Genomic DNA, 20215 nt, shown 5'->3' with positions numbered 1-20215 from the left:
CTAAAGTGATATTTAACTGTGTACCCTGGAACACGGCTATGGTATGGTATGGTATGGTAGTGGAGTATTTGATAGTCATCATTATGTCATTCATCAACAATTCTTCTCAGTAACAAGCACTTCCACGGGGAAAGACCTGTCGGCTTCTGTTGCATCTCCGCACTTGATCAGATCTCAGGTTTTTTCCCCCTTAAGTAACCAAATGCCATGGGCAGGGGCGGCTCTATGTTTTTTGCTGCCCCAAGCATGGCAGTCAGGCAGCCTTTGGCAGCATGCCTGCGGGCAGTCCGCTGGTCACGCGGATTCGGCGGTGTTTCTGCGGGTGATCTGCCAGTCCCGCTCCTTCGGCGTACCCGCCGCCGAATTGCCGCCAAAGCCGCAGGACCAGTGGACCTCCCGCAGGCATGCCGCCGAAGGCTGCCTGACTGCCACCCTCACGGCGACCGGCACGCCGCCCCCCACAGCTTGCCACCCCAAGCATGCATTTGCTGCGCTGGTGCCTGGAGCTGCCCCGTCCATGGGTCAGAATCAGGCAACACAAAGGGCCCAGAAAGCAGTCAGATCTCGCCATCTGGGGATTCCCCAGAATGGGATAGTCCCAGCAGGCCTACAGGTAGCTTAGCCAGTTCCTACACCAAACTCTTGCAGTCCCCAGCATAGGAGGCACGTGGAGAGTGTGCTCTATTCTGACAATCTCTGCCTGGAAGAATGTCCCTTATGGGCCATAACCTGTTGGCATAAATTAGAGCCCTGAAACTGGTCTCATCTATGTTGGAGCTGGTATAAAATAAGGCCCAGAATCAGAAAACTGCAACGAGCTCCATTGTGCTTTCACCCCCCACTCATCTGCATCCCATGGAATTTGGGCACAGTGAGAATCTGTGGCTATGAATTTGGAGCCCTGCAAAGTGTAGAGCTGGCTTCAATAACTATCTGTAACATAAAAAGAGTAAGATAAGCAGAAATAACTGTGGTTTGTTGCATTTATTACCCTATCAACGAGCTATACGTCCATTTAATAAAGGTTACTGATCTCTCTCCGGACTCCTACATTATTCAAAGTTCTTGGAAAATGCATTGGGGACTGTACACAAACACCTGATCATTCAGACATATATCCTTTTTGTGGATGTAATTTGCAGCCTGCACTTCTATCAAATCTTTCATCTGTGTTTCTTCAAAGCTTTTCTTTATAGTATTGCTCTGGAATCAGATGCATTCACACATATCGGTTTATTGCACTTATCAGAGTGTATAAAACAGATTACTAAGGTAAATGGCACACAGCATTTGTCATGAGAATAAACTGTTTTGAACAGTGAGGGTTTTTTTCTGAGTCATTAAGAGTGTGGATTCCACCCTCTTATTCACTGCTCTCAGCCACTTTCCATTACTGAATTCAAAGTCTGAAAATGTCAGTTTTGGAACCAGTGCCAGGAGCTTTTTCCAGTGCGTCAGTTGTGAGCAAAACAGCTAAACATTTCAGAGCATCAAGAGCTTTTGATTTTATGTTTGTTATATTAATGAGAAATGAAAACCTTAAACATAAGATCCTACCTGTTTATATTCAGATTCTCTTCCAACCACTACCTGTACCACATAACTGATAGGGTCTCCTTTCATGGGTGGGACCATTTCCCATGTGATTTCACAGGCATTTCCATCCAACTGTGTCACTCGAGGAGCTGTAATAAAATTTGTGCATATTAGACACTAATGTAAACAATGACATTGCAATAAATGATATATAGGCTTGGAATGATTAGAGTTTTATCACTAAATGTCGATTTCCCTGTACACACACAAACTGACGAAAAAATATTTCCATCAATCATAATCAAAATTTACAGATAAGCAAAGTAAGAAAAATGCTGCTTGAGGACTCATTAATTAGAGTTTGATTTAGGGATATTTACTTTGTATATTTGACATATGAGGTTGACAATTTGTGTTTTAACAGTTATAAAGCTTTAGCTTTTTGAATCTCAAGGTCTCCTGTCATTAAATAATTATTGTCTGACCCTGCCATAATCTACTGTATCTGTGAAAATTTAAATAAATAAAAATAAAAAATTCTTAAAAGTAAACACTTATATTATCCAAAAAATTATACAAAAATAAAAATCTAATTCTGCCAAGGCTAATTATATACCTTCTCCATACAAAAATCACAGAACACTTTAGAGAGAGAATTGCAGGACTTCACAAGACTGTTAAGAGAAACTGGAATATGTTTATGTAACTAAAATATTAAAAATACCCCCATACACTAGCTCTTTTGTAAATTTTGGACTAGATCCAGTAACCAGGCAAAACTCCTATTTACTTCAAAAGTAGTTTTGCTGGAGTAAGGTGCAAGATGGGGCCTTTAGTCTGAATCAAAGTAAAATCAGAATTGGTTTCTGACTCTGAAGGTCAACACAAGATCTAAATGAGACAAAATATCTCATTCCACCTCCCTCCCCCCAAAACATATGCACACACACAATAAACTACAGAAGTGTAGTATGTGAGTGTAGCAAAAGCCTTGGAATTTAATAATTCAACTGTAATGGTATCCAGTGCATTTTTCACGTAGAAAGCAATGAGATGACTAGTGACTGCAAGATGACTTTCCATGAAATTCTGTAACACCAGTGAGCTACATCTGTACTACGGGAGCCATCTCTAAGAACATAAGAATGGCCATTCTGGGTCAGATCAATGGTCCATCTAGCCCAGTATCCTGTCTTACAATAGTGGCCAATACCAGCTGCTTCAAAAAGTATGAAAAGAACAGAGCAATTATCGAGTAAGCCATCCCTTATCATCTAGTCCCAGCTTCTGCGATCTCTGTATCATCTCTGTAGCATGGTCCACTTGTGAGGGCATTGGGATGTGGGCAGCAGATACTTGTTGTTGGAGCTTCGTTACTACTACCTCATCAGTTATTTTGATTAGGAAGGCAAGGTTGGAGATAGACTGGGAGTAGGGGGAAGATAAATTTGAAAGATTTTCTGCAATAGAAAATTCTGTAGTCAATCAGAGTTTTGCGATTGACTTCTGTAGAGCCAGGATCGCACTTCAGGAGTTGTTTTTTTTTGGGGTGGGGGTGAGGGGTTGGATTCAACCTAGAACCAAAATCATATGAATAGGTTCAAATACAGGGATTCATATATAAACCTTGCCCTGATCCTGGAAGTTTCAGGGATTAGATTTGAAGTTTTGGTTCAGCGCATATGCTAGAATCTAGGAAAGCATGATTTATCAGCAGCTGAAACGCTGTCTGCCTCACAAAATGATCTCTTATCAACTAAAAGCCATCAGATATCACTCTGTGCCCACCAGCAACTGCAAGCTGGCAGGTCAACAGACCACAGAGCTTTGAATGATGGCAATATGTTCACATGTACACCTGAGCATCTGTCCTCTGCTGATTTCAAAACAACTGCAGCAGCATCCAGATTATAACAACCTTGCTGTTTGTCGGACAGAGGGAGCATACGGCTGAAAAGCGAAACCGTGAGGCTGGAGAGAATGACACGTGCTGCAATACACTTCAGGAAGCCATTAGCACATGCACATGCAAGAACATGTGCTCATTAAAAGCAATACATTTCCCAGCCCTGTGAAAATACAGTAATATGAGAAGCCATCAAAGAAACTGGTGCTGCTACTGCTGCTGTATAAATTACATCAACCCTAAACTAATCCATTATCACTCAAAAGGGCTTGTGCATTATATTCAGATCCAAATATAAATATAAATTTGCTTTTCATACCAACACCTGCCTACTTGGAGAGATGGAGAATGGAACGTTCATCTGAGCTAGTACACCTCTCACCCTCACCCACTCTTTTAGGTTTTTGTCTGACAATTGCAGAACAAAACATGGCATCATATACATTTCTTTGTCAAAATCAAGAAAACAATGTATCCCCTTTCTTAAATGAGTCTGGACGTTGGAGGGAATCAAAAATGGCCAGTTTTGTTGCCTGACTCGACAGGACTCATCTCTTTTCCATTCAGCATCACTTTCCTGTTGCAGTGTCTGCGACTACAGTGTTTGCCGTATTGTGGGGTCTACCACTGACAGTATCCTGACATTTAATTATGTCCCTGACACTCCCACCCCACCCCAATATTTGTGGAATATCATAGCTACTTCACATTCAGTTCAGAATGTGAACCATGCCCAAACTAGGACTGAATACTTAGGCAGAAAGGTACTCTTCCATTTAGATGAAAAATGGAGTTCTGATCCAATTATATTTTGGATATGGGACAGCAGAATGGACAAGGAGTGCTCTCCAGTGAACAAATATAATTTACATCTTAACTTTCTATCACACAAGTACAGCTTCAAAACAAAACACTAGTAGATTCCAAAAACAATGGGGAAATCCCTGTAAAAATATTACATACCCCCAGGTTATCAGTAAAGATATAAGCTGTTTGGAGATGCAGTACTAAAGCATTACGTTGCTCCTGTTGGAATTCCCTGTAGGTGTATAGTAGTTTGTTTCCATGTTCACTAATTTAATATGGGTGGTTGCAGTATCTTCCCTCTAAATTTCCTTATGATGGTGCCAACATCATCACTAAAGAAATTTACTTCAAATATATTGGAGCAGATTGACTACACATGGTAAAGAGCAAAGCAGCATATTCACATGGTTATGATGTAGCCATGGTGGCACGCAGAATGGACTTCCCTCTTGAACAGTCCCTTGCAAATCGTCTTCCTTTGGTAACAATCAATATGGGAGGACTTAGGATTCTTAAATCTCTCACAATTGCATCTTCCAATCTCATTCGTGGCTGGCCTTGCACTCTCTTTCCGTTGATCTCACCCCTATAAAATTTTTGAAAAAGAATACCTCGTTCTGCATGTTGGATGTGTCATCTTGTTCTCATATAATGCAAGATTGCAACTTGCCAGGAATGTGTGTCTCCTCATTTGTGAAAAAAATCAAACCAATGGATATTAAAAAAAACACCGTAACTTGAGACACAGGAAACTGATTAGTTTCCTCGCCTCAGCTGTTTTTAACGGCCAAGTTTCTGCTTCATATAACAGGGTTGTAATCACTACTGTGCTGCACATTCATATCATAGTTGTCACAGACATCCTGCCATCCAAATAGAGGCCTTTTAAGATGCTGAAATGCCACTGACACAAGACAGATCTGATATGTGACTTCTTTGGTTATAGAATCTCCTGCTGTCAACCAACTATCCAGACAGATAAAACTATTCACTCATTCAATGTCACTGCCATCTACATGCAGCATTTGGCATAACATTAGTTTTACAGGAGGCATGCATAGCTTTGGTTTAATCACCACTGAGCTCAAGTCCCATCAATTCTGAAGTTTTTCACAGCTTTTCCAGCATTAACTGTAGTTGGTCAGTAATCTCTCCAAGTAAGAAAACATCACCTGCATACTCAAGATCCAAGAAAGATGAATCTTCAAATTTCACACCTCTTAACTTTTGCCTCAGTCAGCTTCGTCAACGGTCTATTAGAACACTAAATAATGTACGTAAGAAAACACAGTCCTGGTGTAACTCTGATTCTACAGAGTTACACCAGGACTGTGTTTTCTTACCACAGACCCTCACACAGCTAAATGTACAGTGGTACAGTTCCTCCGCTAGGCACTCCATACTGGCATAGCAGTACCCATCGTGCTGACTGATGCACTGAGTCTAAAGCAGCTGCAAAGTCTATGAACACTATGTTAACTTTCTTCTGTCGCTCTAGTCATTCTTCAATAACATTTCCCAGAGTGTGGAAACCACACTGGTTGCCTCTCATTTTTGGGTTGAAACAATATTTCAATTGGTTCAGAAGTATGATCATAAACACCTCCCCTGGGAGTGGCAGCAGCATTATTCCACTATAATTTGAGCAAGCTAATTGTTCTCTCTCTCTCTTTTTTTTTTAAATGGGTGATTCAGCCTCTTTTCCAATCTTCTGGAATATGAACAGTTTCCCAAACTTTTAAGACCGCTCTGTGTAGCCAGTGAACTAAATCCGGGTCTCCACTATTTAGCAGTTTTGATGAAATAAAGAGCAAGTGCTTCATCATTTTGTAACTATTTGATGGCAAGCATCACTTTCTCTAATGTCACCAGCCTTTTTCTGATGGGTTCATTTTGGGATTAAGTTGTAGTAGGAATTGCATTATGGTGGGAATCTATTAATTAATTCACAAAAATACTCATGCCAATGCTTAAGCTGTGCGTCAATATCCTGGCAGTATTTTCCATTTTTGTCCTTCAATAGTGGAAGCCATGAGAATGGACATTCAATTAGGACCTTCAAGCTCTCAAATACAGTCTCTAGCTTCAACACGTGGAAAAAAAGGACATAAAGTGCTGGCAGTTTCATATATGTTTTATCTGTTTCAGCAGTTTCATCTGCCACTCACAACGGAACCAAGCTTCGGGATTCATCTAAATCTTCTACTAGAGGAAGAGTCATCAGACCATATGACGATGGCTCTTCCATAAACCAGAGATGGGGAAAGATCCCAATATAAAGATGGTATATCCACTTCTGCAGCAATGTCAGTATCTGAGGATGAGATTGTAGAATGTTCGATCATTCAGAGCCCCATCAGAAGAGTGACCTTTCCTGGCTGAAGAATTGGAATTGAATGCTGACATATGTGAAGTGCAGTAGACGTGGCAGAGTTTGAACACCGAGAGCACAGCTATGACTCATAGATGTCAGACCTTTTAATTGTTGAATGCCTACGGTATATCTGATGGCACACTTGTGTTACTCTAGTTTTGTTCCTGAGGGTGTAATCTGCACTACTGGCTTCGCAGGTTTTTTCTCTATGCCTGATAATGGCCATTTTCAGTTTGAAGGTAGGACATCTAGTAGTTATTAATGCACATGCTCCACATGATGCCAGGTATGATGCTGAAAAAGATGCTTTTTATGCCATGTTAGATGACACTGTATCTAGTATATCACCCCACCTTCATATTGTCATCTTAGTAGATATGAATGTGAGAATTGGCTAGGATGGAACTGGATCTGAACTGGCACTGGAACCACACGACCAACCAGAATACAGATCAGATAATGGTGTGGGTCTACTAGAATTTGCTTCTACACCTGGACTATATTTAATGGATACTTGGTTTCAGCCCAAGAATTGCCATAAGTATACATTTTGGAATCCATTGGGCAACAATGCAACCTTGTATTCCCATTCTAGTTTGGAAACGCTTGATTAAGTTCATGTAGGATGTACATGTATTTAGGAGTGCTGATCTTGCTCCGGAATTTGATTGACTCCTTATAGCAACAATGATGTTCCATTTAATAGAGTTCCAGAGACAGGTATCTACTGCACTGAAACACTTCAGTGTTGATAAGCGTTATTATGAAGCAATTGCTAATAGTTACATGGTAGAAATTTCCAATAAATATTCTATATTGGATGACCAGCTGTCTACCGCGGAGGAAGAGTGAACTTTATTTCGAGTTTCGATCACAGAGATTGCTGGAAAACAACTAATGAGAATGAAAGAGCAACACTGCAATACAGATGATACCAACAAATTATGGGAGAGGAAAAAAGGTGTACTGTAGAATGGATACACTGGACAGTCAAAGTCGAATCAGCAAAGAGGAGGAAATGGGCAACAGAGAAAAAGAAATGTCTTGAATAAGTCATCAAGACAGCCTGTAGGAATTATTGTAAACAGGGTAAAACACACTAAAATGGTCAGTCTGTGGTCTGAATTCAACTCAGTTCATCTATTGTAAAATTATATGTGGCTCCTGTATCTTCTTGGTAATGCAACTTCCTTGAAAGGTGCTAAAAAGTGTGATAATTTTATATAGCGCAAAAGGGCTTTAATTATCGAATTTAGTTTGAATACACTCTGCTTATTTTCTATGGAAAACAAACTTAAATGAGGCTATGCAGATGGGGATAATCTCCCTTCTTGTGCACATAAAATGTCAATGGGAGTTTTATACATTAAAGGAAAACTAAACTCTGGAGTGTTAAATGCATTTTCATAGTTAAACAACATGTAATGTCATTAGTTTTCAAGCCCCATACGCATACCTACATATACATCCTATCAGTTATGCCCCTCATTAAAATATTTCACGGTAATGGTCCCACATCCTGTAACTTTTGTTAGTAACAGTATTTTTGACCATCTCTGTAGAGTAATTAATCTAGTAAGGTTTATACTGGATTTTCTTTGGTGAGAATTGAGTTTTCTATCATAAGTTATTAGAAAGTTATTTAACTAGTCAACAACCATGCCTTCCCTCTCCCTCCCCTCCTCCCGCCCCTACAGAGCATGCATCAGATCCCATTGTTAATCCATACCTTTGATGGCAGGTGGGACAGATTTGGTTGTGCAGAAGGTACATATTTCTGAGAACGGCCCTTCCCCAGCATCATTTACTGCCTGTATTCTAAATGTGTAGCAAGTAGATTCTGTCAGCCTTTGTACCTTGTAGGTGTGACTTGGTCCCCTATAAATCGGAATAAACCTAGAAACCAGCAATTAGAGAACGAAATTAGTTGCACTTGGGGTGGCAATAGCTCTTCTGAATGTTATATGCATATAGGCTTTTTATACCCAAACATCCATACTCTGAAGAACTGTAGCTCATATAATGGAAATTACCAAATATACTTACAAAGGTTAGTCTATAAACAAGCATATATAATAAATCTATTATTAGATATTAGGAAAACCAACAGTTTAATGTATCTTCTGCAAATAATCCTCTATATTGCAAAATAATTATATCTGGAAAACATCTAATTATATGTTGCCTACTAGCGACTTAATCAAAATGGATTACGTTTACTTTACCATACACCTTCATTACAATATAGTAGAACCTCAGAGTTAAGAACACCAGAGTTACTAACTGACAACATCTGGAACCAGAGGTACACAATCAGGCACCAGCAGAGACCAAAAACAAAAAACAAAAAAAACCAACCCAACCCCCCCCACAACAACAAAAGCAAATACAGTACAGTGCTGTGTTAAACATAAACTACTAAAAAAAATAAAAGGAAAGCAGCATTTTTCTTCTGCATAGTAAAGTTTCAAAGCTGTATTAAGGTAATGTTTAGTTATAAACTTTTGAAAGAACAACCATAACGTTTTGTTCAGAGTTATGAAAATTTCAGAGTTACGAACAACCTCCATTCCCGAGGTGTTTGTAACTCTGTACACCGATGTAGTGCTGGTAATTTACAGCATTTCACAAACACAGGGCCCAATCCTGCAAACCCTAGCTCATTTGACTAGTCCTTACTCACACAAGTAGCCCCCCCACCCTCCAAGGCTCGATCCTGCTCTCATTTACATCAGTTTAAACCCAGCGTAACTCCATTTAAATCAACATGTCAGGATTTTCAGAACTGATCATAGACCGGACACATTTCTCTGTCTTGAAGAGTTTACAAACTGAAATAAAACAAGACAAACATATAAGGCAACAGCTCAAAAGAGAGCATGTTGCAAGATGATCAATATCGGGGGTGGGGGGGGAAGCTTGAAGAGGTAGGTTTTAAAGAGTGATTTGTGGGAACGAGAGAGGCTGTCTAGTGAATGAGATCAGGAAGATTGTTTTAGATGTAGAGAGCAGCTTGGGGGAAGACAAGAACTCTAAAAGGAGATAGTGTTTAGGCACTGACTTCCAAAACACTGGTTCTGGCTGGGCCAAACACAAAGAAAGAAAACTCACCTGTATAATACAATACCATACATAAAGTACAAGATGCTAACCAGAGAGAACCTGAATTCCAATTTACATTGCTGTCTCCACTAGAGAACATGTCAGTAATGTCAATAATAGTCATACATCAGACAGTGATTTCTAGTTCTTTATGCACTCTGTAAGGGGACGCAGAATGGGAACTGAAGGTACAAAGCACATCACAGGACATGCTCAGTCTCTTGCAGCAAATGATCCTTAATTCTCAGTTGGAGAACACAGATGGTTACTTTTTGCATGGACCCTGAATTTATGGGACTATAAAATTCACCACTGTGAATCACGTGATCTTCTGATGGTTAATAATGCATTCAAGTATCCTAACTATTTTAGATGATTTGGAACAACTGGGAAAAAGACAAAATGATTCCTTTTGACTTCCCCTCCCCCCAAATCTAGAGTTCTATTCTGAATAATAAATCCTGGCCCTTTCGGCTTTTTACAATCTTTAGAGAATAATCAATTCAGGGGTTTCACAACAAAAGTGCCATTAGCTCTCAGGGGACAGAAACCAATTCACGTTAAATTACGGTACAAATTCATAGAAGTACAAAGCACAAACAGAAGTCAAGAATCATCTGTAATAAAAAGAAATGTTCAGGGAGGTCAAAATTGCTGAATTGTACTTTGAGGACTAATTAGGTTTAATACTGCCATAAAGATTTAATGACCCCTCACTTTGATTGTAAATTCTAGATCCATCCTCAAAATTTATGAAGAGTTTAGGAGAGATCAGATTAAATACTTCTCTTTCAGGCACTTTCTGATTTAATATGAAATTTCTGAAGAGGAAGTAGTACTTCTATTCAACTTTAGACACTGACGTTTTCAGGTCGGATTGTCTTTGCTATCCCACACTTCTGATAGTAATGTAATCATCAATGGAAAGTTTCAAATGGCCAGGAAAGAGCCTGTTATCGCAGGGTAAGTCTTTTTGAAAGTAGTTTTATATTAAATGCTCAAAATGGATATAGTGTAACAGGCTGGAAATTTAGGCCTAGTCTGTGTATGTGTGTACACACATAAGCAGCATTCCCCTCACCCTGCACATCCCAACCTAAAGACTAACTCAAAAGTCGTTTCAGCACTCAGGGAAGTGAGAGGATTCTTCCCTCCCACCAATCCAGGGCATGTGGATGGCAAGATGGAGGCTAGTTGCTGCCATTGCAGTGATGATTAGAACTGGTTGGGTGTACCAAGGGAAGCAGATTGAACCAACTAAAGGGATGATGTAGAATGTACTCTCCTCCAGGCTGGGGAGTTGTGGGTAGGTGTTGTGCTTGCTGGAGCACAATGCCTTCTGGAGATGCCCATGCCACAGGATGGCCTTGCATCACCCCCAAGGCAAGATAGATTATTTGAAAGATCAGATTGTGAATTACACAAAGGCAAGGAATCCAAAAGTGAAGGTTTTGTAGAGGCATTAAGAAGTGATCCAGTAAAGCATTTATGTTTGTGCTTAAATTTAAGTCAGTGGGACAACTCTGTTTGACTGGGGAACTACTCTGCTTTACGGAGGACTAGCTTACCGATGCTACACTTTAATCCCTCCCTCCCCAGGAGGGCAGAGGGCTTCAGCATTTGCATGCACAATTTTTGTTTGTGAAAAGAGAAGATGTCGCAAATACCCATGCAAAGGTGTATTTGCCCTAGTTTTCATGGCACAAGTCAAGTCCTCCCGCAGTTTAAAAGTGTTTCAGTCAGCCATCCAGGGAGCAGAAAGAATACCATGTGACTTGGGTCACCTAACACTGATTGTGAATGGTGAATGCACAGAGCAATGGGTACAGTGAATATGCTTAATTTTGTTTGCATCCAAATGAAGAATGGTCTTTCAACCAGTTATGCACCCACCTTATAGTAATTTTATCTAACCCATATTTGCTTATGAAAATGGCATGTAGAACTGTATCAAAAGTCTTATTAAAGTCCTGATGGATCAAGTCAGTTCCTTATCAACTATGCCGCTTATCCTGTTTAAGAAGGAAATGAGATTGGTTTGGCATGATTTGTTCTTGACAAATCCATGTTGGCTATTAATCATCACCTCATTATCCTCAAGGTTTGAAAAAATTGATTGTTTAAAAATTTAGGCAAAACTCAGGAAAACTTACTGAGATTAACAACCTGCAACTTTCCAGAGGACTATGGGAATGTCGCTGGTTACGTTTTGAGTTGGAGTTTCCAGATTTTTGCTCCATACATTTCTGTTTTTAATTTCCTAGACCGATTCTTATTCAGCCCTCTCTGACATTTGGAAATAGGCATAATTATTCCAATTACTCTCTCCCTCATCCCCTTTTCTTTATCTCAAGAAACATCTGTCAGTGAAAGCAAAATGCATTCCAGGAAGAACCTGTATCCTCACTTCAATACACAACACTGTAATGGTAGCCGATTAAAACCTTTAAAATGTTGCCATCCCTTCTAAGATGACTTAGAGGAAAACAGGCTGCTTTATTAAGTCAATCAGATTCAATTAAAGTTAGAGTCTGCAATAACAATAATGGATCTTAATTATGTCAGAAGATGCATATTGTGATTTAAGAAATGAAAACATTTCATCTTGATTACAAACATTTAAACTTAAAAACACAGCTGACTTTTTGATAATCATGTAGAATTCTATTAAAGCCTGCAGTGGGCACTTTGTATTCCTTGAGAAGTGATCTTCATTACATTTAAAATCAGTGTATTTTCCATTTGGCACTGAAGCTTTCAATATCTGTGAGACATGTTCTGCAGTCCCTACTCCAGCAGAACTCCTAGGGGAACGATTATGGGAATATTCCCTGGGTAAGGATTGCACATGTTTGGAATCATACTACATCATGCATTGTAAGCTATTCTATGCATCTACAAAGCACACACTGTTTTGTCAGACACCACAGATTGTATGTTCCTGTGCTGTACAGCCAGTTAATGATTATTAAAGATAAGATTAACTTGTTTTCATTCTGACCATTGCTAGTGAATGCTTTTAAAATCTATAGCAAGTTTTAAATAATATTAAGCTTCTTGAGCTCTATGTAACTCTGCCCCTCCCAGCTTGTCCTCCTTGATGAACTTCACATTGCACCGTCCCCTTTACTCCTGACATTCCAACCCTTGTTGTATGCTCATTTCTCTGCTTCTTGCACAATCCCTTCCATGCCTTCTTCCACACAGCCCCCTATGCATGAGACAATAGTCCTGAACCCATCTGCCAGGCCCCCATCTTGTCTGCATTTGAGACCCTCTTAAAGACTCCCTAGCAAGAATGGGTGTGATTTGGATATTAAAAAGGCTTCTCTGTTCTTCCCTTTCTTCTAACCTCTACCCATTTATCTGCCTGTCCTTGGACAGAGAGCAGCTTTGAGCAGTGAATCTCCCTTCGTGGATGGCTCCAGGGTATATTATGAGCACCAACATAAACTGATCATCATCATCAACAGGTGCCGACAAATACCCTGGCTTTTCCTTTTGTATGAACATTTCTCATTTAAGCAAAAGCGATTAAAATGCAAATTGGCTTCTGAAAACATACTTAATAAAGAAAAGAGATATCTAAAAAATTTATGCTATCTGATGACTTCGTCATGAGAGATGGGAAACTCATACGAGCACTGAATGCACAATCCAGAGACTTATTTTAACCAGTTTCCCCTGCATGACTACATGTACTTGCCCAAGAGAACTACAAGTTTGTTTCCACTGGTTCCCCAAAACCCCACCAAACCTGCTTGCTGAGGCAGGGATAAAGGTAGAGAGAAGTCTCAGCCAAGGTGGGCTCATTATCTTATTGGACAAACTGGATTGCTTGATAGATCAACAAAATTAGCAGTTGAAGGGAATGCAAGGGAAGGGTAAGTTATTTTGGATGTTAGTGAAGCATGTTTCTCTGAAAGCCTTGGACACTAACTCAGATTGGCTTAGTTATGAACATTGTCCCATGTGGGTTATAAATTGGCCGAAAGAATGTAAATGCTGTAACCCACCCTTGAAAAATAGACGCGGGTTAAAATTAGAGAGGAAAAAATGGCTCAAACATTCAGTTGGATGGACCATCTATGTGAACCCAAAAATTAGTCTGTGGAGTTTGAGAAACCTCTGGTTCTATGAGGCTTATTCCCCCCTCAGCCTGAGACTTTGAAGGCTGCAAACTATGAAGCTTAAAGTCAGGCTTTGTTCTCTGATGTGGGGTGGGGGTCAACTTTGCTGGCATTTTGTTCAACAGTTCAGTAAACAACATTGTGTTTACTGTGGGAAGATCACACCATGCAAGAATGGACCATTAGTATTAAGACTACATTTTAACTTGAGGTAATATGCCCTCCCACTCAATAAGTACCAAAACCTGAAAACAAAAGTGACTTTGTCTAGTGAAGGAGACATTCCCCAGATATTTCCCCCATCTTCTTACCTTAGTAGCTTGAATGATTCTCCCTGACATTCTGTCAAACACAGAAATCATTTATTTATTTTCACAGATGAAAAGAGAGAACAGGGTGTCCTAGAAAAATTGTTTGGGAGAGGTCATGGCTCTGATTTTCTCATCAATACTCTATTCTTCTCAATAAAGATCTTTCTGGGAAATGGTATGTATGTCACAGCTGTTTTATTACCCCCACTTCAAACCCTTCCAATCAAACAAAGGATTATGAATGTGCCTCATTCTGTCTTCATTCACAAGGCCTCAACTCAGTTTAATCAGCTGGTTCCTCTTTGGGTTTTGCTTAGATTTTGGAAACACATTTTAACGCCCCAACAACTTAATTTAAAAGAAAAATCCAGTGCACAGCACTGAATAAGAGAGCATTCTCGAGCAAAGTGCAATAGCATAAACAGAAGCCTGATGCTTTACTGTCTTGCTGCAAAATATGGTGATCTGCAATATCAATGGGCTGAAGAGAAATTTAACCTGGCAACCTGAGGCTTTTTTCTCCACAACACCGGCAACTGCCTAATTTAAAACCAAGGTTCATGCATTTCATGAATCAACAGCGGTTAATGGCTTAATAAAGCAGGATTATCACAATAGTAAAAATGTCCCTGTTTTCTGCACAATTACCACCCTTGCCTCCCACTTCATTTTCTTTTTAAATAGATGGCTCCTCTACTCTGTTTACAGAGCACATCAAACCTCATCTGTTTATGTGATTTTCTTTTCCCACCAGCAGTTCCACACACTGTGAGGTGGCACCTAGGAAAGTAGAAGCTGCAAAATAGGAACACAATTCACCGGAGGAGTAAGAGAACATCAAGTTCTTTGCAGGGCTTGAATTGGAAAAACAGAGGCCAGATTCTCAGCTGATCAAAATGGGTGCTGCTCCACTGAAGTCAAAGTGCTGATAGGCCCCCACCTCTAGACTTCCATCAGCATGAAGTCCTTCCTCACTCACACCTCTGCATCATGACGGACATCCAAATCCTGCCTATTTCCAGCCACAATTGGTCTGGAGATTTACCCCCTTCCAGGCTCCAACTGAACGTCTCTCCCACTGATGTGAGAAAGTGTCATTTTGTCTCTCCTGAAACAGTGGGGGGCTGATGCACCAGAGGTATGAGGGCAGGTATTATTTTAAACACCTTCCTGGCAAGGGTTTCAGAAAGATAGAGCAGATTTAAATTTGCAGCCTGGGCTCCACAGGAGCCCCATGAGCTGGGAATAGCTGGGAAATGTGTTGCATCATTATATCCCCTGGCACCCTAGTCATAGCCCTCTCCCCGGCCAGAACGACCCATAATCAATCAATACCTAGACAGACAGAATTCATGTATACATGATGTGTATATGCACATGCACACATATCATCCTAAGCACTGAGTTGACCAACTGTCTGGAAAATGCCAGAGGTTTAAGAGCAGAAGTGAACAGAGTATATAAATATTGTTTTGTTTTGGCTGTTTTGTCAAAGTTTACTGTCTGAGTGGTACCAAATTTTTTAAAACCTAGAGAAATCCCTGAAGTCAACAGCAGATTAACTGTAAATACATTTTTTGAACTTAATTTGTGCTGGTTTCATCAGTGTTATATACTGTTGTTGGAGAAAATCGTTCTTATCTGACCCCAATGAGTCTAGCACTACTCCTAATTCTGTTAGCACTGGCACAGCAATTCAGTAACCTAAACAAATGTTTTCTTCCATGCAACCTAAATGAAAGAGCAAGTGGACAGTATTACAGTTTTCAAGTGTGCTCAAAAACAAAACCCCTCACTGGTTTTTCTAAATAGCATTTTTTTAAACTGATCCATATAAACAAGTATGAGATATTTACAACCATACCATTCTGTCCAGCTAATATAATCAAGTGCTTCTTCCGTCAGAGTACAAAGACAAAGGTAAATCAAAAGAGAAAGAAAGATAAAAAGAGAAATAGGAAAAAATATTTCCTTTCTTCTGCTTAGTCATTGACTGTACTTTACAAACCAAGTGATCTGCAGGAGATCCATGTCGATAGGCTCTGCAGAGTAAATCCATGTTGACAAAAGATTTGGATCTAACTTGCATTCTGTGGGTCAGCCTTTCATATGCAGTAGCACCTGACAATATTGTAACCCATACTTATGGCTATGTGCCACTCTTCTAATGACTTGGACTCATTGGGTGAAAGACGTATGTAAACTATAAGAGCTTGCACTAGGAGGCCCTGCATCCCAGGGAAGAATTTCTCCTGTGGAGTGACAGCCAGCCGTACCAACATCCTTCCATGCAGTTTATACCGTTTGGGAGAGCTCTGGTTTATGTTTGGTGCTTTATAAGAGTCCTGTAGGCAGAGATGCACTGAGTCAAGGCATCATCCAACTGCCTCAGCTACACTGCTCTGCCAGATAGTGCTTTTACTGGCTGCCTGATAGAGGGAAGGTTGCAATTGTTTTCTTACACTGCCCCGGTGCTGAGGCCCTGCATAATCATTTATGCTCTTGGAAATCGCCATAGGGCATGGGTGGGTTTGCATACAGCACTCAGGCCAGTATTTAGGGACCATTTGCAGTGGGAGAGGTCTGGGCAGAAGTGATAGGACCTGTTATGAAAAATCTCTCTAGCTACTCACTCTCCAGACTCCCTGGGTAATATGGTTTATTCTTACAAAGACAAGGTGGGTGAAGTAATCTTTTATTAGACCAACTTCCGTTATTTCTCCTGTGTATAATCAGATTTAGAGCAAGTTAAAGGTTTATCATCTTATTACCTTCAGGGCTAGGTGAAGGCAAACAGAAGAAGCTTTTTTGAAGTAAGTTTCTTTATATTCCACTTCATCATACGTGGCTGCAGGTAATGGGCTCCTGCCAAGTGTCACTGTGCTGTGAAGCTGCTGTTTTATCACTCATTATTTCAAGTGGGAATTTATATTCATTGAATGCCTCTTGTTGTTTATTTAGCACAGCATCAACTGTGCTGCCATAAAGAGAGTAGATCTGGAAGGTGAGTCTGACAACCAGACACTCCAATGGGAAAACAGTGGGTCTGAACTCCCTAAAATAGGCAGTTGAATCAACTGGCTGTAGACAATGTTATTGTCTTTAAATATGTCAAACAAGGTCTTTTATAAAAGCTTGTAATGTCCTGCACTTGATGGTTATTAGGAGATATGTATACAGGTTATAGTTATGAATGTATGCATGGATATATATGTAAAACATTGTAATTGTAACTTTTACTCCTGACAAAATTCTGCGCCTCTCTGGGGGCACAGACTTCATATGGCCCGCATATTTCTGTGCCCCCCGTGCAGAAAAATACGAAAGAAATTTGCAGGGGGACACACGCCTCTTCCCTGGCAGCGCAGGCAGTGCATCTGTTCCAGCATGCCTGGAGCAGCCTCAGAGACACAAATCACTGCGGGGGGAGAGGGTCTGGGCATGCATGCCTGTGGGGGAGATGTTGATCACCATCAGGGAATGGGGCTGGGCGTGTGCCTGCCAACAAGCAAGAGAGACTCTGTGCCTCTTGCTTGCTACTGCGGCTGGCTGGGGGCTTGGAGGGGTAGGTCTTGTTATTATGCACGAGGCAAGCTCTTTCCCTGACGCAGAAATGTAGCAGCCTGCCTGCTTGTTAATTGATCTGATTCTCTGAGGCAGAAATGTAGCAGCCTGCCTGCGCAGTAACATTGTTAATGTTCCTATTGTTAGTTAACTGTTCCCACTGTCAGTCAACTCCCCCAGGAGCATAAAACCTGTAAAAGTTTTAAGGCCCCTACATTGCCAGAGTGATATAAAGCCTTATAAATGACAGAAAGGGAATCAGCTAGGAAGATCTATGTGCTTTCTCACTTTTTTCCTGTGCCAAAGTGGCACAATGGGGTTAGATTACAGCTCAGGATTTATTTTACTTACTCGTTAAAAAAAAAAAAAGACTTTATGGACAAATAAAACATTTACCAAGCAGTCAATAAAATGTCAGGACAATCAGAAGCAAGCACTTCCCAAAGAATCCAGGTCCAGGACAATGAGACTTTTATGAGTGAAAGTCTGAGCAATTTAAAATGACATTTTTCCTTTTTTGGGTTTTTTTTGGGGGGGGGGGGGGCTGTTTGGTGTTCTGTAATATAATTTAAATGAAAATCCAGGATAATAAGCGGAATGCAAGGTATTAGTTACCAAGTGTTTGTAACTTAACTTTCAAGCCTTTAGAATATGCTGAATAGTTATTGAAACTGGTGTTATTATACCGCATTATTCTGACAAATAAAATAAGCAGAATTTTGCAGAATTTTTAATTTTTTGGTGCAAAATCCCCCCCGGAAGTAATCTTTAGTGCAACTACAGCATCACTTCACAGCAGTGTGATGAGGCAATCAGGCAGAGCAAGCATCTTCCAGACTAGGTGTTTACGTGACACTGGCGACAAGCACATAGCATTGTCCAGTCAGGAAGAGACAATGGTGGACCATTAAAGTTAATGGGAAAACACTGAAACAACTTAAAATGGAAAAGAAAACCCCAGTCTGGAATTCCCGCCCTGCTCTGCATAACCATGAATTACCATAGACTGAGAAACAGGGGAAAAAAATGCAAACACTTTTAAAAGGGAAGGGGTTTTTTAAGTAAAGGCTATCCAGAAACTGAGGGCCAGGCATCTAAGTGGGGTGCTGTTCATGAAGCACTGGATCCCTTCTAGGAGAGAGGGCCTGCTGGGAAACTCTACAGAGGCAATTGGTAACTTGTTTTAGAAAAGGGAATTTAGTTAATATAGAAGTGTAAAGCCTGAGATTGTGTCTTTATGTTTATTTTCTGTGTAAACTATGTTTGCTTTTCTATTGTATTTCATCATTGCATCTATGAATTTTCTATTAATACATTTTTTGTTTATTTTTAGCTCAAGCAGGTATCTGTTGTGCAAACTGTGTGGAGTGTGTGTATGTGCTAAAAGTGAACTAATAATTGAGGGCAGATTTCACGCCTTCAGGAGTGATGAACCAGAGGGGAAAAGTCTGGTAGTTAAGAACTCAGGGAGATGGATTTTGGGGGGGATTTGGGACCAGAAGAGATTGCTGAGGTCACCCTGCAATAAGAAACTAAGCTGGTGGAAGCTAGGGTGGGACCTCATGCTTGTAGGCTGACCATTGGTGTCAGAGCGCTGAAACAGAATAGCGTAGCATTAAGACACCCAAAGTTGAAAGGCAGGTGGTACAGAACCCCTTATTGGTCTGGGTGAGCCCAAAATGGCACAGAGGGTGGGCACTTTCATGGTGGTTTTATTACTTACAATTTGAGCTTCTGGACAAGTTCTTCAGTGGGCAAAAATCAACATAGCTCATTGAAGTTAACGGAGTGTGCCAATTTACATCAGCTAAGGATCAGGACCTCTGTGTGCAGCTGTACAAGGATTATCTTCTTGAGATGTCAATTATTTTTCTGATTAAACTGGTTGAGGGCCAGATGTAGCTAGCTGTGACCAATCTGCATGTTGTTATATTTATTCATTAAAGAGAGCCCACTATTATAGTACACTTGTATGTTGTCTTTCCCCTCACCCTCTCTTATATCTTTCCACCACTGCAGCACCCACTACACGTTCCATTCATCAGGAAAAGTTGCTTGTGAAGCACATACTGTATAAGGCCTGTGTAGCTGGGTGGCTACCCTGCTCCTGCAGAGGGGTTTAAAACAGCCCTGGCAGAGGGCTGGGGCAAAGGGAAAAGCTACTGGGCTGATTGGGGAAGTAGCCACAGCTGGGCCACGCCCCAACTGGCCTGTATAAGAAGGCTGGGAGCCAGGAGCTCAAGAGTCTCTCTGAGTGCAGAGAGAGAAGGGCCTGACTGCAGGGAACTAGACAGGGTACCTGGGTGGAACAGGGCTGGGGAAAGGCTGGGGAGCTCCAGCCTGGATAGCCCCAGGCTGCGGCCTAGTAATAGGCCAAGGGGTACTGGGGATTGTAGAGGGCAGCCCAGGGCTAGGCCAAGGCAGCAGGTCCTAACCCAACCTTGCCGATGATGAGTGGCCTATACTGCAGTCTGCCCCAGAGACT

At 40.8% G+C, this 20215-nt stretch overlaps 1 protein-coding gene across 2 annotated transcripts in view; it reads right to left on the bottom strand.

Moving 5' to 3' along the window:
* FNDC3B (fibronectin type III domain containing 3B) overlaps positions 1–20215 on the bottom strand; it is a 378401-nt gene that overhangs the window by 19142 nt on the left and 339044 nt on the right. For both annotated transcript variants that reach the window (XM_034782468.1, XM_034782469.1), the window contains exons 24-25: positions 8353–8519; positions 1558–1685 (exon numbers count right to left, since the gene is read on the bottom strand). In XM_034782468.1, the coding sequence (XP_034638359.1) occupies positions 1558–1685; positions 8353–8519 (295 nt within the window). The remainder of the gene's footprint in view (positions 1–1557; positions 1686–8352; positions 8520–20215) is intronic.

Source organism: Trachemys scripta, chromosome 9 (genome assembly GCF_013100865.1).
Source record: "Trachemys scripta elegans isolate TJP31775 chromosome 9, CAS_Tse_1.0, whole genome shotgun sequence".
Lineage (NCBI taxonomy): Eukaryota > Metazoa > Chordata > Testudines > Emydidae > Trachemys > Trachemys scripta.
Note: the sequence above shows the minus strand (reverse complement) of the source record. Positions and strands in the feature narration are given on the sequence as shown.